This window comes from Lissotriton vulgaris, chromosome 5 (assembly GCF_964263255.1).
Source record: "Lissotriton vulgaris chromosome 5, aLisVul1.2, whole genome shotgun sequence".
In the NCBI taxonomy this organism is placed as follows: Eukaryota; Metazoa; Chordata; class Amphibia; order Caudata; family Salamandridae; genus Lissotriton; species Lissotriton vulgaris.
Genome location: NC_141693.1, coordinates 685,957,910 through 685,982,899, shown reverse-complemented (window position 1 = coordinate 685,982,899; position 24,990 = coordinate 685,957,910). Strand labels below are relative to the sequence as shown.

General features: G+C 45.4%; 1 protein-coding gene across 1 annotated transcript in view; it reads right to left on the bottom strand.

The window, feature by feature from the left end:
• CDH23 (cadherin related 23) overlaps positions 1-24,990 on the bottom strand; it is a 2,828,172-nt gene that overhangs the window by 285,984 nt on the left and 2,517,198 nt on the right. The window contains exon 53 of the mRNA XM_086919477.1: positions 17,776-17,953. Coding sequence (XP_086775603.1) covers positions 17,776-17,953 — 178 coding nt within the window. The remainder of the gene's footprint in view (positions 1-17,775; positions 17,954-24,990) is intronic.

Below are 24,990 nucleotides of genomic sequence, written 5' to 3'. Positions count from 1 at the left end.
AACGGCACTTTATTTTGAGAGGGCGAGTACCACCACTTCATGAGAAATGCAAGACTTAATTGAGAGTACCGGCGCTTCTCATTAAGAAGCAGGTAATCTGGTACAGAGTACTTGCACTTCTGTTTTTCCATTTCAAGCACTAATGGTGAGGTGTTAGGAGAATTCACTTTGGAATTGTATGTACACGTGCATGCAAAAAACACAATCAACAGCTTTAAAAGCCTTAAAAAATGTTATTTGATCAAATATGAAGTTATAAGTACCCCTCACAATCCAGTACACGTGTAACCATCTGCACTAATGGTGAGGTGTTAGGAGAATTCACTTGGGAATTGTATGTACACGTGCATGCAAAAAACACAATCAACAGCTTTAAAAGCCTCAAAAATTGTTATTTGATCAAATATGAAGTTATAAGTACCCCTCACAATCCAGTACACGTGTAACCATCTACTGCACACGAATACCAGAAAGCATTCGATGATAAAGGAGCCGCTCTTCGGAGAAGAAAGATAAAAATAGACATTTGGAGAGGCTCGTGCACGTGCGCGTACACAGAGGCGGACGCTAGAGGGAGCAAGAAGGCCGCGGCTGCTAGAGCATGGTTTTGCGGCGATTAATCCGTTTCAAATCTGTCCCACCAAATTGGAAAATCTGAGAGGCGCTGAATTTACAGGCACACTGGTAGAGGGCATGAAGCCAATTTACACTCCCAACAGCAGGGCCTAGTTAGTGTAATTCTTAGTTTATGGCCTCTGGATACGAGTCATGGTGGGAGGAGAGGGGGGTCAGGCCGAAAGCTGTGCACTGGCCCGAGTCTAGCGTGCAGCCAGCGCACCGAATTCCTGCAAGTTCAGACGCCCCAAATATCAGCTCTCACACCCTCCAATCCACAGGTCACTTCAAAATCCGCATGTAAAACAAGGGGCACTTCAGATTCCTTGCCCACAGTGGCTGTATAAAACTACTAAGAAAAAAGCTCTTTACCATTCACTCAAACCAAACACCCCCCCCCTTTCCGACATAAAACTAATAAATAACCTCCCCCCGCCACCAACACTTCACAATCCCTCCTTGCATATTCTCTTCAACACCTCTGAAGATCCAGCAATAAAATAGAATATACATGCAGGCAAACTTAAACACGCATCCTATATCCCATCAACATATTCCACTTTCTCTCTAAATCAAACTCTCCATTAATGCAAATACACATCTGATATGCCTCTAACCGCTGTAAAATATATCAAAGACGGCACACATCTTGAGCACTTTTACACATCGCCCAATTACATAAGCCTAAAATTTTTAACCACATAAGCTATGAATCAAATTCCATCTCCCCATTTCTCACTACACAACCATATCACCATACTGGGCCCAAAAAAAGCTTCCCTTTCGTTCCCCAGCACAAACTAATCAATAGTACTATCACACACTGCTAAAAACAAACACTGGCGTTGCCAATGGGTTTCACATTTGGAAAGTTGGAGCTATTGGTTTTGTAAATGACATTTTATATTTATATATTGTTATTGACAATGCCAATAACGATATATAAATATAAAATGTCATTTACAAAACCAATAGCTCCAACTTTCCTACTGCGAGACCTATTGGCAAGGCCAGTGCTTGTTCTACAGTGATCTTAATCTGCCTCCTTTTTTTTTGCTTTGTGTTACATTGGAATCCCCCTTTGTCTAAACCATTTTCTGCTTTGGATCTCTGTTATTTCTTTAATGCTAACTGTCTTCCCTGTATCTTTGAACTTTGGGTGAACTTGTTCAGAGCTTCTTTTTGCCCTCCCACTTTACTTTCATATACTTCCTTCACTGTCACCCTTATCTATGATCCTACCTAAACAGGTCTGTGCAGGATACTGTCTTGACTACTTCCTCTCTCTCCCCCAAGGCAAGGCTCTGCTCCTTTTAGTAATGTCCCTTGAGAGATCTTTTTTTGGGGGAATTTTTTTATTTCATTTATTGATTTTCAGTAATACATTTAACATAACTGAGTAATGCAGCGTTATACATTACAGTATAAATCATTTCTGTACAACAATCTTGTTAAACCATATTACAAATAGTCACAGTGTGTACACAATCAGGATTGATATTTTGGATTTTCGAGCTTTGCGGTCAGAATGTCTCAGTGTTCCAAAAGGTATGCTGTTAGGGGTCTCCAAAAGTCTTTCGGTCGAGACCTGGTGAGGAGTTCTTCCTCATAAGTCTGTAAGGTGTCTCTGCAGTACAGCAGGTCTGATACCAATTTCTGAATGGTTGGGCTGAGTTTTCTGTCCCAGTGTATGGATACTCTACGCTTCACCATTAACAAAGTTATGACCAGCAGCTTCCTCTTGGCTGGCGGTGTCTTGTGCAGGAGACCCAGTAGACACGTCTGTATAGAACACTCTAGTGTGCATTGAGTGACCCCGTACATAAATGACACCACTGGTTCCCAGTATTCTCTGATTTGCTAAGCAGTTCCATGCTAGAAGTACAAAATCTGCTTGTTGTGCACCACATTGGTTTCAGGCCGAGTCCACCCTTAGACCATAGCGGCAAAGGTTCATGGGCGTATGGTAGGTTTGATGAAGGTATTTATAGTGAATAATTCGCAGATTACCATTTGTTATGTTATGTTATGTTATCCTGATTTATTGAGCGCACAGCTGCCCCAGCAAAGGGGCGTCCTGGCGCTAGTGCAGAACAAAACCGGACAGGAGGTGGGAAACACAACACGACGGCAGCAAGAACTAAGGGGCTAAGGGGAAAAGAAAAGTTTTAACCGCCTTCCTAAAAGCCAGGAGCTCATCGATGGCACGGATGTGGACGGGCAAGGAATTCCACAGTTTGGCGGCAAGGACTCGGAAGGAGCGGCCGCCAATCCTGGATCTCTTGAAACGGGGAACAGTGGCAAGGTGGAGAACAGAAGACCGCAGAGAACGAGCTGGAACATAAGGAGAAATGAGTTGCTGCAGAATCTGAGGAGAGGAGAGCTTAAGGATTTTGAATGTCAAAATCAAAGATTTAAACTTTATTCTCTGTGCCACCGGGAGCCAATGGAGATTAAAGATGGTTCTCCTAGCTGAACAAAATTTAGGCAAACCAACCAGAGCCCTGGCGGCAGCATTCTGGACGCGTTGGAGATGGGAGAGCTCAGCCTGATTGACTCCAAGAAAAAGAGAGCTGGCATAGTCTAATTTAGACAGAATCAAAGCTTGCACAATGAGTTGACGTGTAGGAGCGTCAAAGTATTTGAAGGTGGACCGAAGCTGACGCAAGATTCCAAAGCAAGATGCCGCGGTCTTTTTAGTGTGAGTGGAAAAGCTCAGTTGGGAGTCAAACCATACCCCGAGGTTTTTGACTTCAGTGACAGGGGTAGGGGTAGGACCGAGCTCGCGTGGCCACCAGCTGTCACCCCACAGATGAATTTGTTTCCCCACAATGAGCACCTCGGTTTTTTTAGCATTCAATTGTAGGAAATTATCATTCATCCAGTGGGCCACAGATATGAGTCCCTCACGGAACTTGGCTGCCTCGAGATCGGAAGCCCCACTAATCGCAACCGCAAGCTGCGTGTCGTCTGCGTAGGACACGATGGAGAGGTTCCCACGCATGGCGACATCAGCCAGCGGCTGGACATAAAGATTAAAAAGAGTGGGGCTTAAGGCCGATCCCTGGGGGACGCCCTGGGCAATCGCATGAGGTTTGGATTCAAAGGGGGGAGTGATGACCCTGAAGGAGCGATCAGATAGAAAAGATCTGAACCATTCAAGGGCCAGCTTATCCACCCCTGCCTTAACCAGACGTTGGAGTAGAATGTCATGGGAGACAGTGTTGAAGGCGGCACTTAGATCGAGGAGCACAAGTGCCGCCGTGTGACCTGAATCCTCTAACATGCGAAGATGTTCAGCCATATACAGGAGCGCCGTCTCGGTGCTATGGCCGGGCCTGAACCCATTCTGCGAGGGATCTAAAATATTCGCAGAATGGAGATGTTTTGCTAGAATAGTATTAACATGGGCCTCAGTCAGCTTAGCAGCCCACTGGAGGAGAGAAATGGGGCGATAGTGTTCAGCTTTTTTAGGGTCCAAAGCAGGTTTTTTCAGGATAGGAATTACCTGCGCCTGTTTCCAGGCAACTGGTACAGAGCCAGAGGACAGTGATAGATTAATAAGTTTACAGAGCGGAGGAAGGCAGACGGAGGATTCTCTAAATTGTGAGGGCCGCAAGGGATCTTTCGGGGAACCCGATTTCACCCTAATCGCGAGTTTGTCAAACTCCTCCGTAGAAAGCTCCGGAAGATAAGATAGCGAGAGAGTAGTTTTAGAAGTGGCTGTGATACGCTGCCGGGAACCTGTAGAGCTGGGAAAGGCTCGATAAATTCCTTCCACTTTATTGATAAAAAAAGCGGCCAAATCCTCACAGTGGGAGGCAGAGCAGATCTCAGCGATAGAGGCTCTACAGGCAGTAAGATCTTTCAGTGCTTTAAAGATAAGTTTGCTAGGGTTGGAACTAGCACTGAATTCACGTGAGAAGTAGGCGGCCCTGGCCCTGCAGATGGCTCTATGATAGGTCTTGATGGTGGCGAGGTACAGAGCTTTCCTAGCCGGGTCATAAGACTTGCGCCAGGCTCTTTCGGCTTGTTTGCAAGATTTTTTTAAAAGTCGAAGAGCATCATCATACCAAGGACTGGGATGGCTGCGCTGTTGTTTAGTCAAGGCATGAGGAATGAGCTTGTCCAACGCATTAGTGAGCCAGCGGCAGTATAGATTATAGCCGGACTCCACATCCGTGAAAGGAGCCAGAGGGGCTTCAGCTAAAAGCAGATGGAAATCATTGAGTTTCAACTTTTTCCACGGGCGCCTAGAAATAATAGGAGTAGGGGCAGCTGCAGGAGGATCTTCAAGTGAGAGATGACATTCAATTAGGTGGTGGTCAGTCCAAGCCATAGGTCTAGGAGGCAGGACTTTGACCGATGTAAGAGAAGTAAAAAAAGGGTCAAGGGTATGACCACCAATATGTGTGTCATGAAGAACTAGTTGAGAAAGTTGGAGAGCCTCCAGATCAGCACAAGTGCTACTGGCCGCAGAGGGACAGGGGGAATCAAAATGGAGATTGAGATCCCCAATTATGTTGAAATTGGCCGTCTTTAGGGCCAGGGAACTGACTGCCTCAGGAAGAGCAGCCCTGAAAGCAGCATCAGGGCCCGGGGGTCGGTGGATAAGTAAGCCAGAAAAAGAAAAATGCGGGTTAGCGGAGACAGAGAAGTAGGCACTTTCGCAACCCACAATATCCATAGGTTTCCATGTACAGGGATACCTAGTTTTAATAGCGGCAGCAATGCCGCCCCCTCTAGAGTCGCGGTTAAGAGTATATATGGTATACTCAGGGGGAAGAGCCAAGTTGATAGCAGCAGAGGCATCATTGTGAAGCCAGGTTTCCGACATAAAAAGAATGTCAGGGGCTTCATCAAGTAGATCGTGGACCTCAAGATGGTGTTTTACCAAAGAGCGAACATTGAGATGGTATATCTTGAATATTGTAGGTTCTGGAGACAAACGAAGAGCGGGGCAATGAATAGAGATCGGGATAGGGGTAGGAAGCGCAAAGGCGCAGTCAGGGCATCTAAAAGGGCCACACAAAGGATGGAGAGAGTGAGCTGGGCAAGGCCCTAACGGAGAGCGAAGGCGAAGAAGGTCAGTTTTAGAATACATGGGAATGAAAGGCCAGTGAGGAAGAACAGGAAATGACAAATTACCGGCCAAGAGACAGAGCCCTGCCCTAGCGCTTCCTCAGCGCTGACGGGCACAGACGGGCTGACTCAGGCGAGACTCCGGCGCAGGGACGGCGCCTCCGCAAACGCGACCGCTAGCGCGGTACACCGCTGTTTCCTTATATCTGGTACACTAGAGTGCTCCCACCACTCTAGTCCCCACTCAAGATGGCCGCCGAGTGCAGGAAAGCCTGACCCCGGTTAGAAGGTCTAACGGCAGCTATCGCCGTGATAAATGAGCGAAAATGCGTGCAAATGTGCCCAGAGTATGCTGAGTGCAATTACAAATGAAAATAATACAGAGTGGAGTCAACATTTCAGTGAGCCTACCACAGAATTTCCATTCGTCTTGGGTTAGGGGTATGACAAGTAACTGGTTCCACTGCTCTAACGATGTAGTGTTGGTGCGCGCTAGTTCTATTTGCCCCCGACACCGTCTTCTCATCCAGCAAGGACATCGCCTTCAGCCACGCCACCGGACTCCACTGGACGGACCACAGCTGCGTCCACTTCAGCTACAGAAAGAACACGATCCACCACCACCAGCAACAGGTTGCACGCAGAAGCTGGAACAAGATCACAGCCGACCAGCTCACGACCTCCCTGAGCATGAACCCTCCCACCAGCACAACGAACCCAAGCCAGGCGGCCACCAACCTCACCAAGTGGATCAGCGACTGCGCAGATGACCTCGCCCCCCTGAGGACCCCGCCTGCAGACCCGGCAGCAAGAAAGCCCCATGGTTCACCGACGAACTCAAGAGCTCCAAGAAGAACTGCCGAGCCCTCGAGAGAACCTGGTGCAGAGACCCAACTCCGGACAACATTGCTGCCCTCAAGCTCGCCAACCGAAAGCACCACCAACTCATCCACGCCACCAAGAAAACCGCATTCAAGGAACGACTGGACAACAACGCACACAACAGCAAGGAACTCTTCAACATCGTCAAAGAGCTCTCCAACCCCAACGCCGGAAACAACGACATCACCACTTCGCAAGACCTCTGCAACTCCCTCGCCTCCTACTTCCACAACAAGATCTCGGACATACACAACAGCTTCAGCACTCAACCGATGCACGCCATGACCGAACCTCCGCTCCCCACCACCACCCTCCGCGCCTGGACACCGATCAGCACCGAAGACACCGTCCGTACGATGAACTCCATCCACTCCGGATCTCCGACCGACCCCTGCCCTCACCACGTCTTCAACAAGGCCGACGCTGTCATCGCACCCCACCTGCGGGACATCATCAACACCTCCTTCGACACCGCTACCTTCCCGGAGAGCTGGAAGCACGCCGAACTCAGCGCCCTACTCAAGAAGCCATCAGCCGACCCCACGTACCTCAAGAACTACCGCCCCATCTCGCTGCTCCCGTTTCCTGCAAAAGTCATCGAGAAGACCGTCAACAAGCAGCTGGCCGCCTTCCGTGAGACGAACGGAGCCCTCGACCCCTCGCAGTCTGGCTTCTGGGCCAACCACAGCACCGAGACCGCCCTGATCGCAGCCACCGATGACATCCGAGCTCTGCTCGACAACGGAGAAACAGCGGCCCTCATCCTCCTAGACCTCTCCGCGGCCTTCGACACTGTCTGCCACCGTACCCTAGTACAGCGCCTCAGCAACGTCGGAGTCCAGGAGAAGGCACTGGAGTGGATCATCTCCTTCCTCGCCGGAAGGACACAGAGAGTCCGCCTCCCTCCGTTCAGATCTGAAGCTACCGAAGTCATCTGCGGCGTTCCTCAAGGCTCCTCGCTCAGTCCAACCCTCTTCAACGTCTACATGAGCACCCTCGCAGACATCGCACGCCAGCACAACCTCAACATCATCTCCTACGCCGACGACACCCAGCTGATCCTCTCCCTCACCAACGACCCCGCCACCGCCAGAGCCAACCTACACGAAGGGATGAAAGAGGTAGCCGAATGGATGAAGAACAGCCGCCTGAAACTGAACTCGGACAAGACGGAAGTCCTCATCCTGGGATCCTCACCCTCCGCCTGGGACGACTCCTGGTGGCCCCCCGCCCTAGGCAGCGCACCCAAACCAACAGACCACGCACGAAACCTGGGCTTCATCCTGGACTCCTCCCTCTCCATGACCAGACAAGTCAACGCCGTCTCCTCGTCGTGCTTCAACATCCTGCGCATGCTACGTAAGATCTTCCGGAGGATACCCACCGAGACCAGGAAGACGGTCACCCAGGCCCTCGTCACCAGCCGTCTGGACTACGGCAACTCCCTCTACGCCGGAAGCACCGCCAAACTCCAGAAGAGACTCCAGCGGATCCAGAACACCTCAGCACGACTCATCCTGGACATCCCCCGTCGCAGCCACATCTCCGGACACCTGAGAGACCTGCACTGGCTCCCGGTCAACAAGAGAATCACCTTCCGACTCCTCACCCACGCACACAAAGCCCTACACAACCAAGGCACAGGATACCTCAACAGCCGCCTCAACTTCTACGCTCCCAAACGCCAGCTTCGATCGACCGGCCACGCCCTCGCCGCCGTCCCCCGCATCCGAAGAGCCACCACAGGGGGACGGTCCTTCTCCTACCTCGCCGCCAAGACATGGGACCCCCTCCCGACCCACCTCCGCCTGACCCAGGACCACCTTGCCTTCAGGAAGCAACTCAAGACCTGGCTGTTCGAGCAGTAGCGGACCCCCTCCCCTAGCGCCTTGAGACCCTCCGGGTGAGTAGTGCGCTATATAAATGCTTTGATTGATTGATTGACCCTGTACAGCCTAGCCACCAGTCTTTTTTTGGTAGAGTCTGTAATCACCATTTATAGTGGGGCCAGGGTGGGTGACTGTGCAGGGAAACTTGGATAGAGGGTTTGGATGGATGCCCTTTATCTGTGGTATGTGAATTGAAATAGTAATGTTTGATTGCTGATGTATTGCAGGTCGGAGGCTTCGACAAACTGACCCCCTACGTACAGATCACCCAAAGTGCTGATGCCCACCTGCTGCTGCGTGGCAATGTTGCCTGTGTCGTGCGATACTGACAGTGAGGGTTGGTTGGCGAGTGGCATGGAGGGTGCATACAGTGGAAGCTTACTAGCCATGCTGTCCAACTTACGCCAGGCCTCTGCAGTGGCTTGTACTGGGTTAATTTCTGTGCGGGAGATTTCCCTGCACCGGTGAGGCAGAATATTGTGTAATGGAATTGGGTGGGCGTCACCTTCTTCTGCAGCCAGATGTGGCAGGTATTTCACAGGGTGTTACAAGTAGTGAGCATACTGTGCCTGTGTGCACAAATAATAAAGCATGAAATTCAGGCAGCATATCCTTCCTGCTCGTACGGTAGTGAAAGCGTTTCACAGCCTAATCTTGCTTGCTTTCCTGCCCAGACCAGTTTGACTACATGCGTGTGTATTGTCTTAAAAATGTGGTTGGATAGGGTGATGGGGATGTTACTAAATAGATGTAAAAATGTAGGCAGTATGACCATTTTTATTATGGCAATCCTATCTGCTAATGTTAAAGGGAGCTTAATTCATTTGTCCACTTGCGCTTCAAGCTTGTCTATTGTGTTACCGTAATTAGTTCTTATGACTCTGTGGATCCATATTGCTAGGTATTTAACAGGGTTGGTTTGCCACTCTAGCGGGAAATCCAGTGGGCATGGTTGAGTTATCTCTGTCAAAGGCACTACTGTGGATTTGCTCCAGTTTAATTGGAGTCCAGAGAACCTACCATTTCTGATATATTCTCTCAGGAGTTTCAACAGATTATGTTGAGGGTCTTTTATGAAGAGCACCATGTCATCCGCATAGAGAGATATGCCTATTAGGCGTTGGTGGAACTGAAGTGCTGTGTCCGTATGTTGCTGTTGTATTTTACACGCTAGGGTTCTAACACTATGGTGAAAAGCAGCGGAGAGAGCTGGCATCCCTGCCTTGTTCCCCGTCTTATTCTCACCTGCTAAGACACTCTCCCTTTTACTTTGATCCTAGCTACTGGGTCTGTGCATAGGAGCTTTATCCAGTTTAGGAGTACACCAGGCAGGCCCATTCTCTGCATTATGGCAAAGAGGTAGCCCAATTCCACCGAATCAAAGGTTTTAGCTGCATCTAGTAAAACAGCCGCCTCCTCTAGTTTCGGATTTAAAAGGTGTAGGAGCGCAAAAATAGTGCATATATTGTGGGAGGTCGATCATTCCGTATGAAGCCCGATTGATCTGGCAAGACAATGTTTGGCATTAGGGGTGTCAGTCTGACAGCTATCAGTCTAGCCAGTATTTTGGCGTCGACATTGATTAGGGACAGTGGGCGGTATGACTCCCATCTGTCCTGCGCTTTATCTGGTTTAAGTAGCGTTATAATAAGGGCTTCCCTGAGTGTGGGGGGAAGGATTTGCTTCTCATATGCATCTGCATACATTGCTACGAGATGTGGACTAATCAGGTCACTATGGGCCCGATGTAGGTAATCTCGATTTACCTACTCTTAAATACCGAATCATACCGATTCGGTATTTAAGAGTAGGTAAATTGGAAGTAGGCAGATGTAGGTAATTTTTCTTTTTCAATTACCGAATCTGTAAGATTCGGTATTCACTGATTCGGTAAATACTGAATCGGTATTTACCATTGATTCCTATGGGCCTTGGAGCCCATAGGAATCAATCGGTAAATACCGAATCCTGCTAGGGGGAATGGGGTGTCACTTTGACACCCTGTAGCACCCCAATGTCAGGCTTGTGTGCCATGTGGCACACAGACATGCCCTAAGGGCATGTCTGTGTTTCACTGTGCCATGTGGCACACAGACATGCCCTAAGGGCATGTCTGTGTGTCACATGGCACAGGTGAACATGCACAGATGTGCATGTACACCTGAATTAGTTATTTACCATGCAATAGTATTACGTGGTAAATAACAAATTCTTAGGGGCCTGTGGCCCTGTTTTAAGCGCCACCTACATCTGCATTTACAGATTCGGTATTTTTACTGAGTCTGTATTTACCAATTCGGTAATTTTACCGATTCGGTAAATACAGATTCGGTAAAAATACAGAATCTGTAAATACATGCCCCCTACATTGGAAAAGGCATTTACCGGTCCGTAACGGCCGAATTCGACCGTTACCGACCGGTAAATGCCTACCTACATCGGGCCCCATATGTTTTGTCGAATTCATTAGTTAGTTTGTCTAGGCCTGGGGCCAGATGTAGCAAAATCAGAAATACCGACTCTTAATTACCGAATTTTACCGAATCGGTAATTAAGAGTAGGCATTTCTAATGTAGGTACCAATTCAGTAAATATTACCGAATCAGTAAAAATCGGTATTTACCGATTCGGTAAATACCGAATCGGTATTTGCTATTGAATCCTATGGGCCTTGAAGCCCATAGGATTCAATATCAAATACCGATTCGGTATTTACCGAATCGGTAAATACCGAATTTTGCAAGGGTGCAGGGGGTGTCACTTTGACACCCTCTGGCACCCCTGTTTTAGGCTTGTGTGCCACATGGCACAGGTGTACATGCACAGATGTGCATGTACACTTGAATCGGTATTTTACCATGCAATTGTATTGCATGGTAAAATACCGATTTTCAAAGCCCTGTGTCAATGTTAAAATTGGCACCTACATACCAAACATGCATTTTGTGTCATTTTACCGACCGGTATATTTACCAATTTGGTAAAATATACAGAATCGGTAATTTTACCGATTAAATTACCGATTCGGTAAAATTACCTAAAATGCAAGTTTTTTATCCCCCTACATCTCCATGGCCATTTACCGGTTGGTAACGGCCGAATTCGGCCGTTACCGGTCGGTAAATGGCCAAAATCTCCCACCTACATCTGGCCCCTGGTGCCTTACAATTCGGTAGCGATTTGATGGCCTCTTGGACTTCGGGGACCGTTATCGGCTGTGCTAGATACTCGCACTGTCCCTCAGGCAGCCAAGCGAGGGCTATATCCTCCAAGTAGTCCGTGAGCTCTTCCCAGGCTTTTTCCCCAACCTTGAGAGATCTTTAGCTGGGTATTGCAGTCGTGGTGTAACTAGGGCCTTGGAAAAAATATATTTATGACACTAAAATGAGACAGAACGTGATGCAACCCCTTTGTTTGTAGTTTGGGGTCACCCTTTCAAAAGACTGCCCATTGTTTTCATTCCGCAAATGCTGACGTGGCACGATCAATAAAGCCACAATATGAACATTCCGACTATCACAGAACAATTTATGGCACACAAAACATAACCTTAAAATTGCACGATGCTATATTCGGAATATTTTAGTACTATTATTATAACATTAGTATTATCATTACATTATTATTATAACATTGTTCGCTAGATTCCGAGAAATGAAAGAGAAAATGAACAGAGGCTTAAATCGGTGAGATTTAAAAAAGTATTTATTTGCTTTAATGAGTATTGGAGTAATTCATAGAGAGAAAAAAAGCCTTTAAAAGGAGAAGCTATGTAACACATTATTGAATAAACTTCAAAGGATGTTAGAAGATTAGAAAGCTCCAACTCTTCCATCCGGGCGCTGGATATCTCCAAATAACCTTTTCCTTTAATAATTAATTGGAAGATAATTGTAGAGGGTTTGCAATGCCGTTTTTGCTTGCCCTTTGAAGCTCTCTGGTACTTTTGATCCAGTGTCTACAGCATGTTAAAAATCGAGTCGAGTGGTAGTTTTGGTGAACTGTGATCCGGAATTCAGCACTTCAAATCCCAGTCCGGGACTCTGTTTCCCCTTAAAGCCCCATTAACTAGCTTGGGCCTTGCCTGACCGCAGTGGTTACCCTGGATCCTTCCTCACCTCCTTCTTGAGCTTGGGAAATGTGTTTTGATGAGATCACATTACAAAAGGCGCTGCAGCATCTGATGGGATCCCTCTAACCCAAGGCCTGCTCCCAAGTGACAGCATTCTCTCTCGAAAGAGACAGGCCAAAGGGGTCCTCCGCATTTATTAACAGGTCCTGGACTGTGGGCAGGACAAGCTGCACACCGGGTCCAGTCCAGCTTTGGAGCTTTTCCCATAAACAGTTTTAGAACAGAGCCACCCAATAATCCCACCGGGACTGGGTAATATCAATGATATAAGCTAAATGTCCAGGCAGGAATCATTAACAATATCTACTTCGCACTTATCTGTGTCACATCTGTGATCACCCAATTAAGTATAGCAACCAAAGGGTTTCAAAAGGAACAATCAAAGTTTGTATCAAAAATATATTGTATTTATTTTTTGATTTTCAGTGCATGAAAAACTTGTTTTTTGATAATCAAGAACTGGCAACAAAAAACTACCAAAACATATACAACAAATAATATGGTAGTACACAAACACCTTCAGCATATAATGTGGATACAATACAGGAACCACATGCAAGTCAATATTTACGCAGTCAAATTCACAGATCTGTGATGCCTCGATTATAAACGGGGATCTAACACGGACTCTGTTGAGCCGGCGTTGTGCTGCTGCTGAAATTGATTGGCGACTTCCAGATTAACGACCGTTTGGCGATGTGTTATTCATACTTCTGTGCAACTCTTCTGTCCTGATGATGGTCCTACGGATCTGCCTGACCAGCAAGGACCGAAACGTCGACGCCTGACACCTTTTATGCAATACATTGTACAATTCACTTTAAAATAGGATCTGTGAATTTGACTGCGTAAATATTGACTTGTATGTGGTTCCTGTATTGTATCCACATTATATGCTGAAGGTGTTTGTGTACTACCATATTATTTGTTGTATATGTTTTGGTAGAGTCTACTTTGGGGGCCCGTTGCGGGCCCCCAAGGCCTCTGGGGGGGGGTGCACATGGGGGTACCTATGGTACCCACCCGCATTTCAAAGGACAATGTGGCAGGCACCGTGCGGTGCCTGTCACGTTGTGCTTCGAAATGCACAACATGTATTTTTAACATTGCGGCGGGCAGTGCATTCAGCACTGCTCGCCGCAATGTTAAAAATACAGGTTGCGCCCACCATCCTAATTTCCCCCACGGGACCTCCGCCCTTATGGCGGGTGCTCCCTTTCCATGATGGGATGGCGGGCAGGCAAAATCCGCCCGCCATCTTAATGGGGCCTATGAGTTATGAAGAAAAGTGAATCTCCATAATTTGTAAAGCCTGACCAGCACCTGGAACTTATTGTTGAAAAGAGCAAAGCATGAAACATTTATGAATTAAAATGGATTACAAATGGATTAAACAAGATAGATTTCATCTGCTCTTTGTTGATGGTGAATTATCTTTTTCCGGCTGGGCATCCTGGGCTTGGAGAACCGGACAAGGCTCCAACTTCTACACATATATATTCATGCTCACGGACAGAGCGGGTTCCAGGGTAGCATGCTCAAACAACACCACAGAGTATCTTAAAACGTTGTTTGTCCTGTCTCCACACAAAGGGCGGCATGCCCCCTGTAGTTAATCTGGAGCCAGGGCCAGAAATGCAGGGCAACTGTTCACTACAAAGACAGGCCTCTAGAAGCTTATCCCCACTTCAAAGGCACAACTCGGTATAAATACTAGACCTCAGACACCACTACTTCAGTACACTTCTGGAACTGTGGATACTCTGTCAGTAAGAAGGACTGCTGTGCCTCTGAATGGCCTGGCATTTTGCTGGAATGGTGCTGGGAAGGCACTGTTGCCCTGCTGTGCGGGCCTGCTCCCCTCTTGCCTCAGTGAGTAGGACTGGACCTGCAACTCTTGAACCCAGAATCCATTGTGACTCCAAAGGCTAGTTGGCTGGCCTCCTGATCTGAAACATCAGAGACACAACAAGCTTCCAACAGCCTTGCACCAAGCCCTGGATCTGCCATCTGTAAGTCTACCCTGCCAATGGTGCCACTCCCAGTCCTGGTTTCTAAGAAGTTGGTTTAAGGTTCTCTGCCACCCTCTGTCGATCCAGCGGAACGGATGCATCTCCTCTACTACACAGTGCAACCCCGAGCAGAACTGATGCATCTCGACTGCTGCGTAGATTGGACCAGTTGCAAAGACCCACATCGCCGCTGCAGCCCATCGGAACCATCACTGTGCGACGCATCATCGGTGCAGGCCATGGCATCCCTCATCAACGGCAGCCTTGCCAGAGTCCACATTGCAGCCTTGCAGCTCTTCGGAATCGACACATTGCCTGACTACATGGGGCATCCTCGACGCCAGACTGCGTATCGCAAGCCCTGAGGACGGGATCCTCGATGACGATTGAGGACCTTGCATTGCAGCATTGCTGCATCTCAGAACTGACACATCGCCTCGGCTGTGCAATGCACCATCTACGCAGATCCTCGCAACACTCTGCAAACCAGGATTTACGGTGCTTCGTTCAGCTAGCCTAACTGGGTCCCTGTAGACAGTTCACACTCCATTGTGGTCAGGCTGAACTTGTGACTTTGTCCTGGTCTGGTAAGACCAGACATCAATTAATTTGGCTGTTTGTGCTTCTGGGGCCTATTTTTACTAACAACATTTTTTATTGCACATCTCTGGTTCTACACATTTTTTTTCGTCATTTTGGCATTGTTTTATTTAATAAAATAAGTACTATTTTTCTAACCTGGTGTGGGATCCTTTTTGAATGGTGTTTAAACGTTATTACTGATGAAGTGTTGCACAAATGCTTTATACATTGCCTTCTAGTTAAGCATGACTGCTCTTTGCCAAGCTACCGGAAGGTTGAGCTTAGTTTAATGTAGGGTTGGCTTGTGCCTCGACCTGACAAGGATTGTGGTTGGTACTAGACCAAGGCTCACATCCCAGTCAGATGAGATCAGAACAAGCTTTATTTGATTTTATACATGTAAAATCGCAGAAGCAACACAAAGGTTAAAAACACAGCATCTCACACATGGATATTTTGTAGGAAAATTCAATTAATATAAGAAATTACACTGAAACCAGTGCCTCACAGATTAAAATTCATCGCAGAGTTTAAAATGCACATACCCGTATAAAATTTAAATCAAAACAGTTTTTCTAACTTTCACAGTGCTTTTGAGAAAACAAACAATTGCGTTAGTAAAACATTTATTATCTAGAAATTGCAAAAATAAGAACGCTGGTCTACATTGTGTCCATCCCCCTAGTCTTAAAATTGATAGGATCCACCTCCTTCTTTGCTTTTTTAATTACTGAATAAAACCACGTGAATCAACGATTGCTGGGACTGATTATCGCATGGGCAACTGCATAACTTATTCGAACAGTTGTTTGTTTCAGGAAAGCTTATCATGCGATGAGAAATTCCAAATCTGAAACATGTCAGTATGAATCTGTCATACCCACCTAAAGTGTACTATATATATGGCTGTATAGTGTAGGTGGTTAAAATTAGTTGGTGAAATTGTAATGACGGTTTGCTTGCTTCTAGAGTGAATCTAGAATCGTCATGAGCATGTGGTGCTCACATGCAGGGATAATTCCCCTGCTGTGCTGTGCTGAGCATTCCACAAAAATGGGCATGGTCCTGACGAGCTCTGCTCGTCATGAGCACAGCACCACTGTGCAGCATGAAGAGCCGAACTCATCACAAGCACCGTGGCGCTGCGCGCGGCCCCCCCGCCCCCCAGCACCCCGGGGAAATTAGCCCCGCGGCAAAGAGGTTAACCAGGGGATCTTGGTGGGCTATTCCAGCTTCATGGTATCGCTAATAATATCACGTTTGAGACCAGTTCTAGGGGAGGTCCAGATCCTGTGCCATAGGAGAGCAGGATGAACTTTAATAATGTCAGAGAAGTATGAAACAACCCTAGCTGTCGCCCCTCTATACAGCTGCCTCAAAAACTGGATCAGTGGGGGGTCCACCCCCATATCTGTTAAAACAACCCAGAGTTTACTGTGTATAACACAGTCAAAAGCAGCTTTAAGGTCAACAAATGCTAAATAGAGTCTCCCTTTTTGGGCTGCATGTATTTCCCTATCAGGATGCTAAGATTAAGGGCTAGCTCTATGGTTCCCAACCCCTGCTTAAAACCATATTGTACATCTGACTGAATGATTTTGTCTTCTGCCCAATCTTGGAGCCGGTTTAAGACGATCCACCCTTCTACCTTTACCACAGAGTCCAGCAGGGAGATTTGACGGTAGCAAGCTGGATGGTGCTGGTCGCCCTTCTTAAATATGGGTACTATATATACTTCTAGAATATTGGCATGGGGACTTGGCTACTTTGAAAATTGTGCATGCTATTTGGGAGCACTAAACTTAAGCTCAATGGGAAGTGATCACTTTTAGCATTTTTTTAAATGTTATAATTTAAAACAACGTGACGCTTATCGACTAGGTAAAATAATGTAATCAATTGTTGATTTAAAACACCTCCTGTTAAACGTATGCTCAAAGTGAACTGGGGGGAGCACAAACTATTGACGAAGCCCATATCATGAGAGAAAAGAATCTTATTTAAAAAGTCTTCAGAGATTGAATGAGAAAAATGGGGATAAGGATCATTTTCATCAGATAGTAAACCACAGTGATCGTCCCCACCTGAAGGGCATAGCCCGATATTAAAATCTCCGCCCCAGACACTAATCACCTCTTGCTCCCTGTCTCTCTGCAGTTTGCTCAGGTCGCTATTTAGTTTCCCTAATACTGCCATTATCTGGTCCTTCGGCGTATTATCATAAAAATGTATCAGGACCAAGATATGATGTTTACCTACTTGGATGGATATAATTTGATAGTAGATTTCTGTTATCAACATAGTTATCTTGGATATATTTATCTGATTGGAGACGTAAGTGCATAGACCCCCCTTAGCTCTCCAATATGTTGAAGAGATTGCAGAGGTATGATATGTCTTAAAACCATTTATATGGATTTCATCTGTTGCTCAAGGTTCTTGGGAAGAAAAAGTTTTAAATTTCCCAATAAACTCGAGCCATACTGGGTTTGTCAGTTTGGTACACAAGCCCACTATATTCCGGAATAGTAAGCTCAAATTATGATTTTGATCACACAGCTGGCAGAAAAGGGTTGCTTACCCACGCCAGGTCCCTGGATGTCGTAAGTAAGTATACCATTGGCACCCTCGTCCAGGTCCACCGCTGTCATTACAATGACAGATGTCCCCGAAGGCTCATTCTCAAAGACACTTGTAGTAAACTGGCTTCTGGAGAATTGAGGCCTGTAGTCATTAACATCCAGAACTGTGATCAGCACCTGATGCAAAAAAAGCACAAACACAGAAGATAATAAAATGTTAATTTGACAATCATATTTAGAGTTATAACTTATGAGCAACGAGATGTATGCTTGTTAGGCAAAAATGAGCGCATTAATTTAATTTTACATTTAGCCTGTACTGCTGTACTCTATGCGACCTGAATTGGCGGTTGCTTGATCTTAATGTGTGAATGATGCTAACTACATATAACAGCAGTTCTTAATCTTTTGACTTCTGAGGACAGTCACTGAATCATAGCTGGAAGCCAAGCACAACCACTCAACGTAATTTCTATGAGTTGAACCTAAAAACAACACACAAAAATTGAGAAAAAAGTTTACAGCAAACAAAAAATGCAGAAATTATGAAATATTGATTTTTATTCACAAACCAAAAATATACACAGAAACTAAATTGATTAATGGTAAGGTTGAAGCTTTTCAAAATGTGGTTTTATTTCTAAAAGACGAGGCGATATACCAGTCTAACATATCACATTTCGATGGGTTTCCTTCTAATGCATGCTGTTCTTCCATCAGTGCATACCAGTGCTTCAAATGAGTCCGTCATTCATCTATATCATATTCTGAATGCTGTATTGGTGCTGCTTCCAGGAATCAAGACAAGGATGAATACTGAGCCCCTATTCACAAAACGGCCTCTGTACTCGTGGAGGAAGGCTCATAGTCATGGCAGAGGCCCCGCTGTCACCACAACTGAGGGCCTCTGCCATGCCTGCTGGGCCTCTGCCATTACTGCGGGGCCTCTGCCATGCCTGCGGGGCCTCAGCCATTACTGCCGGGCCTCTGCCATTACTGCGGGGCCTCTGCCATTACTGCGGGGCCTCTGCCATTACTGGGGGGCCTCTGCATGACTGCTGGGCCTCAGCCATTACTGCGGGGCCTCTGCCATTACTGCGGGCCTCTGCCATTACTGGGGGGCCTCTGCATGACTGCTGGGCCTCAGCCATTACTGCGGGGCCTCTGCCATTACTGCGGGCCTCTGCCATTACTGGGGGGCCTCTGCATGACTGCTGGGCCTCAGCCATTACTGCGGGGCCTCTGCCATTACTGGGGGGCCTCTGCATGACTGCTGGGCCTCAGCCATTACTGCGGGGCCTTTGCCATTACTGCGGGGCCTCTGCCATTACTGGGGGGCCTCTGCATGACTGCGGGGCCTCTGCCATTACTGCGGGGCCTCTGCCATTACTGCGGGGCCTCTGCCATTACTGGGGGGCCTCTGCATGACTGCGGGGCCTCTGCCATTACTGCGGGGCCTCTGCCTTTACTGCGGGGCCTCCGCCACAAGTATTGAGGCCTATTATGAATCAGGCCCTACATTTTTAGCCTCCAGTTTGAAATATCTTCACAGATACAAAGCATTTGAAGTTTTTCAATGTTGCTTTTTAATGTATACATACTTTAATAATCTTAACTTGCTAATATGATGTAATATTCTAAACAGATGTGGACCCCCATACAAGACCCCATGTTAAGAAACGTTGACTTGTAACATGTCCCAAATATTACTGTGAAACATCTGACAATGGTTTTGATAAATGTTTATCAGGCTGAGTTTGCTAACCATCAGCAGGGCTGGGAAGAATCTAAAAATAAATTCCACAGTCAATTAAATTGTTTTCATTTCGAGCAGAGAAGTGCAATAGAAGCAAAATGTCCAGGACATGCGTTCAGGGATTGAAGTTTAAAAATACTTAATACTTAATTTTACTTTCCACAATTCACTGAGATATTTTGTAAACAGATCTTCCAAATGAATAAATAGTTTTTGGAAAATGTTGGAGTATTTTTTAAATATTTTATACATTTTAAAGTCAATTAGAAGACTGTATGTGTGGGCTAAGAATGTCAATGCACTCATTGAGAGTGGCCCAGTGGGTGATTTTTACTGGGGCCGATAAATAACCACTCTCATGAGATTTTCTCACTTAAAAAGGTAATAACATGCAGAGTTTGGTGCTTATCAATGGGCTGGGCGTAGTTTGCGAAGTAGCGCTTCGCGAAGTTACGCGAAGTGCAATTCGCACTACGCGAGCTTCGCGAAGCACTACGCGAACTGTGTAGTAGCATGTTCGCACTGTGCAAGATGCCGTTTTCAATGATTGCACAGTGCGGACAAGCATCCGGCACTGTGCAATCATTGAAAATGGCATCTTGCACAGTGCAAGCTGTAGTTTTCAGCCGCTCGAGGAGATTTTTCCTTGAGCGGCAGCTTTCTCAACACAGAACTGGTAGTTTCTCATCGCGAACGGTCGCGAGCATACGCGACCACTCGCAATGAGAAAACAGACCTCCCCGCGTTGAGAATCTCGCAGGGAGGTTTATTTTCCACGCTCGCGATCGGCAACTTGATGTTGCTGATCGCGAACGAGTAAAAAGTCTCACCAAGATGTCATTTTGCTTGCTCGCGGTTGCCAACTTGTTGTTGAGCACCGCGAGCAAGCAAAAAATGACTCCTGCACTACGCTACGCGTGTTCGCACTGTGCTATGTGCAGCTCGCGTAGTGCGAAGTTGCGCAAACTACGCGAGCGTAGCGTAGTGCTTCGCCCAGGCCTATTATCACACCAACATCCGCATGTGCAGGTTAATCCTGGGCATTTCCCTAGTACATTTCCCCTGGTTTGACCTGCCTAAATTTTTCTTGGGAAAACTGACGGGGGCGGTCAGTAATTATGATTAACCAGCTATTCTGATCCATCAGCAAACGTGTATTTTCATAGGAGTGGGAAAGGAATGGGCAGTTTACAATGATGACTAGAGAGTCATATGCCTTATATCGTATCATATTGGTTCATTTGTAATGCACTATTTCTTCTTTCAGCAGCGCAGTTATTTTTGGTTTATTTATCTAAAATGTTCGATGACAGGAAAATTGATTGTGTGGTCCTTGAATGTGATATATATTGAAAAACATTCCACGTCGACATTGTCTCTTTTCTACCCTGAAATGTCATTCCTTAGTAATAATGAAAGTAGATGTCTGGGAGTAAAATCTAGAACAGCAGGAATATGCATATTCAGGAATATTAGAGAGAGCTAGGTTGTCTCGGATTTAAGAAATATAGAACACTTTCATGAAGGCAGAAGGAAAGAACAGTAACTCAGGGCCTGCTCATTCGTTCTTGAGCAGTCAAGGCAGCAACCTGCAAGTGCTTCATCACTCATCCTCATATGTGCAAGGTACCAGTCTGACTACGGTCTTAACCATGACCTGAATATGGCTCACCCAACTGATAATCGTCTGGCTTTGGGAAAATAAGAGGGATTGAATCATGAACTCCTGGTCAAAACATTTGTCTCTGGTGCAACACAATGTTGTCCACTCTTTATACGTCATATATATGTCACCAGAAGGTTCACAGAGACATGTACAATGAGTGTGCACTTTGCACATATTTCTTACATGACACAATGATTAAAGAAAAACTTAGCTGACAGTACTTTCAAAGAGTGCATTGCTTGTAGAACTTGAGAATTTTCTCACCAGTATGTGGTTACTATGTTAAGTGGAATATTTTCTGATGTTCGATTAAGGACTCATCTTTAATATATAGAAGTATATAATATAGATGACCTAGAGTCGATCATTTGATGTATATTTAATAACTGATTGGCCTTACCAGCTAAAAATATTAGAATTCTAAACCCATTCTCATGTTATTCTGCTGTACAGCTAATACATAACTCATGATTCCTAAATGTGTGCTATATTGTCAGAGTACAATTTATTCAAAACCATTTTCACACGTGTAGAATGTTATTTCAAGTAAAACGACCAAAGTTATGCGATAAATGCATTAATGTTGCATGTATGTACATTCAAACATAGTTTTAAGACGTACTTACCTTTGAGTAATTTGATAATTCATTGAATACCTTATTCAATATGAACTAAATATACTAAAGAAATTTTTATACTGGAGATAGATACATAGCCTAAGAATCAGACCTTGGCCAAAGCACATGGAAAACATGAGCACTATGAAAGGACTATATTTTCCTGACCTGGGTGTGAGAATATGTACTTCCCATGTCTAGTGTGGGACAAATGGTAAATTTTGCAGTCTGCAAATATGTGAACAAACATGAGCAATAGACTTTCTATGATGGTGTGACTAAAGGGGTGTCATATGTGGACTTTGTGGATTATAATATACAGACAACCCCAAAATTCTGCAGATCTCCCCTCTGAACCTATCAGATCACTCCCTGGAGACTTTTTGAGGACTTCTTTGCTGAACTCCTCTTTCTGCAGATTCTATGTAGAATTTCTCCTTCTATCCCTTGCAGACCCTTTCCATGATTCCCCACTCCTCCTTGAGCGAACTTTGAAGGGTTTAAACCGCTAGGCTTCCTTTGGATTCAGCCCTAAGTATGGCTTAGAGTGACACTTATTTCTGCCCCAGTAAAGACGCTTGATGGAGCTTCTGCGATGCAAACACATGTTCTACCTAATTTATCTTGCCCTGTCCCCGTTTCCTACTTGGAACTCGCAGATTTTAGAGACTTAGTAGATTACCTAAACCATCTTCTACTTTTGATGATGTTTGGGATTTTAGACTACTAATGTATAGAGGGAAGAACTCAAGATTGTTTTCTGAACATCAGATACTGGTGTTGTGATTCTGCAGTGCAGCCACTGAATTGCTCTGGTCCGTCTCAATTTCTTTAGTAGGACTCGACTTTCAGTTGTAATACTGTATCTTTAAAGCATGGTATTGAGAGTGATCCATTTGAATTCAATTACTAATTTGTAATAAACATTCTTAAACTTGCCTACCGATTCCTGTTCCTCATTTTGTAGCCAAATGGGCTGCACTGTAAAATGAATCAGATTGAGGTTATTGAATACTAACTCCCTCTCCCCTCAGTGCGACTAAAAAGGTCTATCAGAGGACCAAGAGTAAGTAAAGTGTGGGCCCATAAAATACTAGATCACCTCTTTTGGCTTAGCAAGAGTAGACGGAATCTGGGCCTTAATAGATTGTGGCGGCTCATGTTCCCAAGCTTTATTTCTTTTCCTCTTCTTTTCTCATTCATGACGTGAATTTGTACAGCAGTAGGCAGTAACTGCGAATTTTAAAACGGCACAAGGAAGGAGAAGTGAGGACAAATAGTGTTGTAAAATAAATATAACCTTTTGAAGAAAGGTGAGAGGAATGATTGGCAGACACAGAAGATTAAGATGATGGATAGTGACGGAAATACATGGCATACAACAAGACATAGACTGTGTACATCCAGATCATATGTACAATCTGGTCACCACCTCTTAAGACATACTGAACATGGTAGTCTTCTCTATGTGCAACTCCCACGACAAGAATCTTGAACAACCTGCTCGCTAGCTGACATAAGGCCAAGATAGTTTTAGCCCATCTTGGGTTCCTGTGACTTTCATGAGAAAGTGAATACAGCCAGAGTGATGCAAAGGCACCGTTCACCTCCAACTTGCATGAAAAAGTGTAAATAAAGTCCATCATAGCTATGTTTCTACACACCTCAGCTGGGACTTCGCTGATTACTGTGAAATACAGAAGCAGTGTACAGGAAACGGTGAAAATGGCAAATACAGCAATCAGAGAAACTGTGGCAAGGAAAAGAGAACTAAAGACACCACATGAGAAAATAAGAAGAGCTATTCCAGCAATATCAATTTTATCAGGAAATGACATGTGTTTTTATAAAAAGGAGAACCCAAACTTAAAGACGGACAAAGGTTTACTACAGGCCAGAAACATGGTTAAACAGGCCCCTGCTTTTCCTGCAATACAATTTAACAGACATCCTGGCAAATGGCACAACTGTGTTTGCAGTCGCAAAGCCTCAATTTGTAAAATCCCAGACTTTGCGACCAGAAACTCAACTTGTAATGGGCTACAGGTACGTTTTGACATAAATGAAATGTTAACTCTGCCAACCTAACCTTCCTCGACTGATTTCTTTCTTCTCTTGATTCAATGAAATTGCGGAAATACAAAATATCCCCAGATCCGAGGTTCCTCTTATCAGACCCAATCAGTGAGCAATCTAATGATGGTCTTGAACTAGGACTTCAACCTCGCATTCCGCTTGGTCCCTAAGCTCTTGAGGTAGATGCCACCACTCAACAAATGCTGACCCCAGTTTAGAGGAGTATGATGCTATGTGACCCACACCTGCGTGGGGCCCTATTCTACGTTCTCTGAATTGTGGAGCTGCAGGTGCAGCAAGAGATTATTGTCAATTACTTGGGTGGCTACCCACTGGCACCTGTTGAGCACACGCATGTGTACTCTGCTGCATTCGTGTCATAGTATTTGCTGTGTGCGTATGTCATTCCCTGTTACCTCATACTTTACATTATTTAAATATAATCTCTCTATCTGAGTCTGTGCACAAGTCTTCACATACAGCTGTCTTCCAAAGTATCAGCATCATGCCAGGATTGTCATCACACAGAACCACCTACCAAGGAATATTGAGCCTTCATGATTGATGTTCTGGGGAAATTGGTGATCTCATTCGGTGATCACTAAAAAGCTCAAATTTCGTAATAGGATGCTGATGGATGGTTGTGCGATTCCATTTGGGGCCATATTTATCAACACTTTGCACTGGTGAAAAGTCATCAAAAGTGACACACTCCAAGTGCAAAGTGTTGATTTGTTATTTACTTTTCACTTTTGAGTCAAGGGGGTGGCACATGTGTGGTATATGGGCAGTCTCGTGTAACCACACATGGATTTTATCGCAAAGCCCTACCTACTAAAAAAGGTACACCTGCATTTGTGCCAAAAAAGTACGCCACCTTGCAGCAGGAGAAACTTTGAGAAACGTTTTATTTTTTTTTAAAGCTTTTCTGACTTTGCAAGTATACGGTAATACACAACACACACATACACAAAGTTAGAAAAGTATTAAACTATGTTTAAGCCTGCTATTTTGTACTTGAAGTCATTTTGGTAAATTTAAGTTACTCTTGTTAGGCAAAATTCCTGAAATTCCACTATTATGACATGTTCCGTAATTA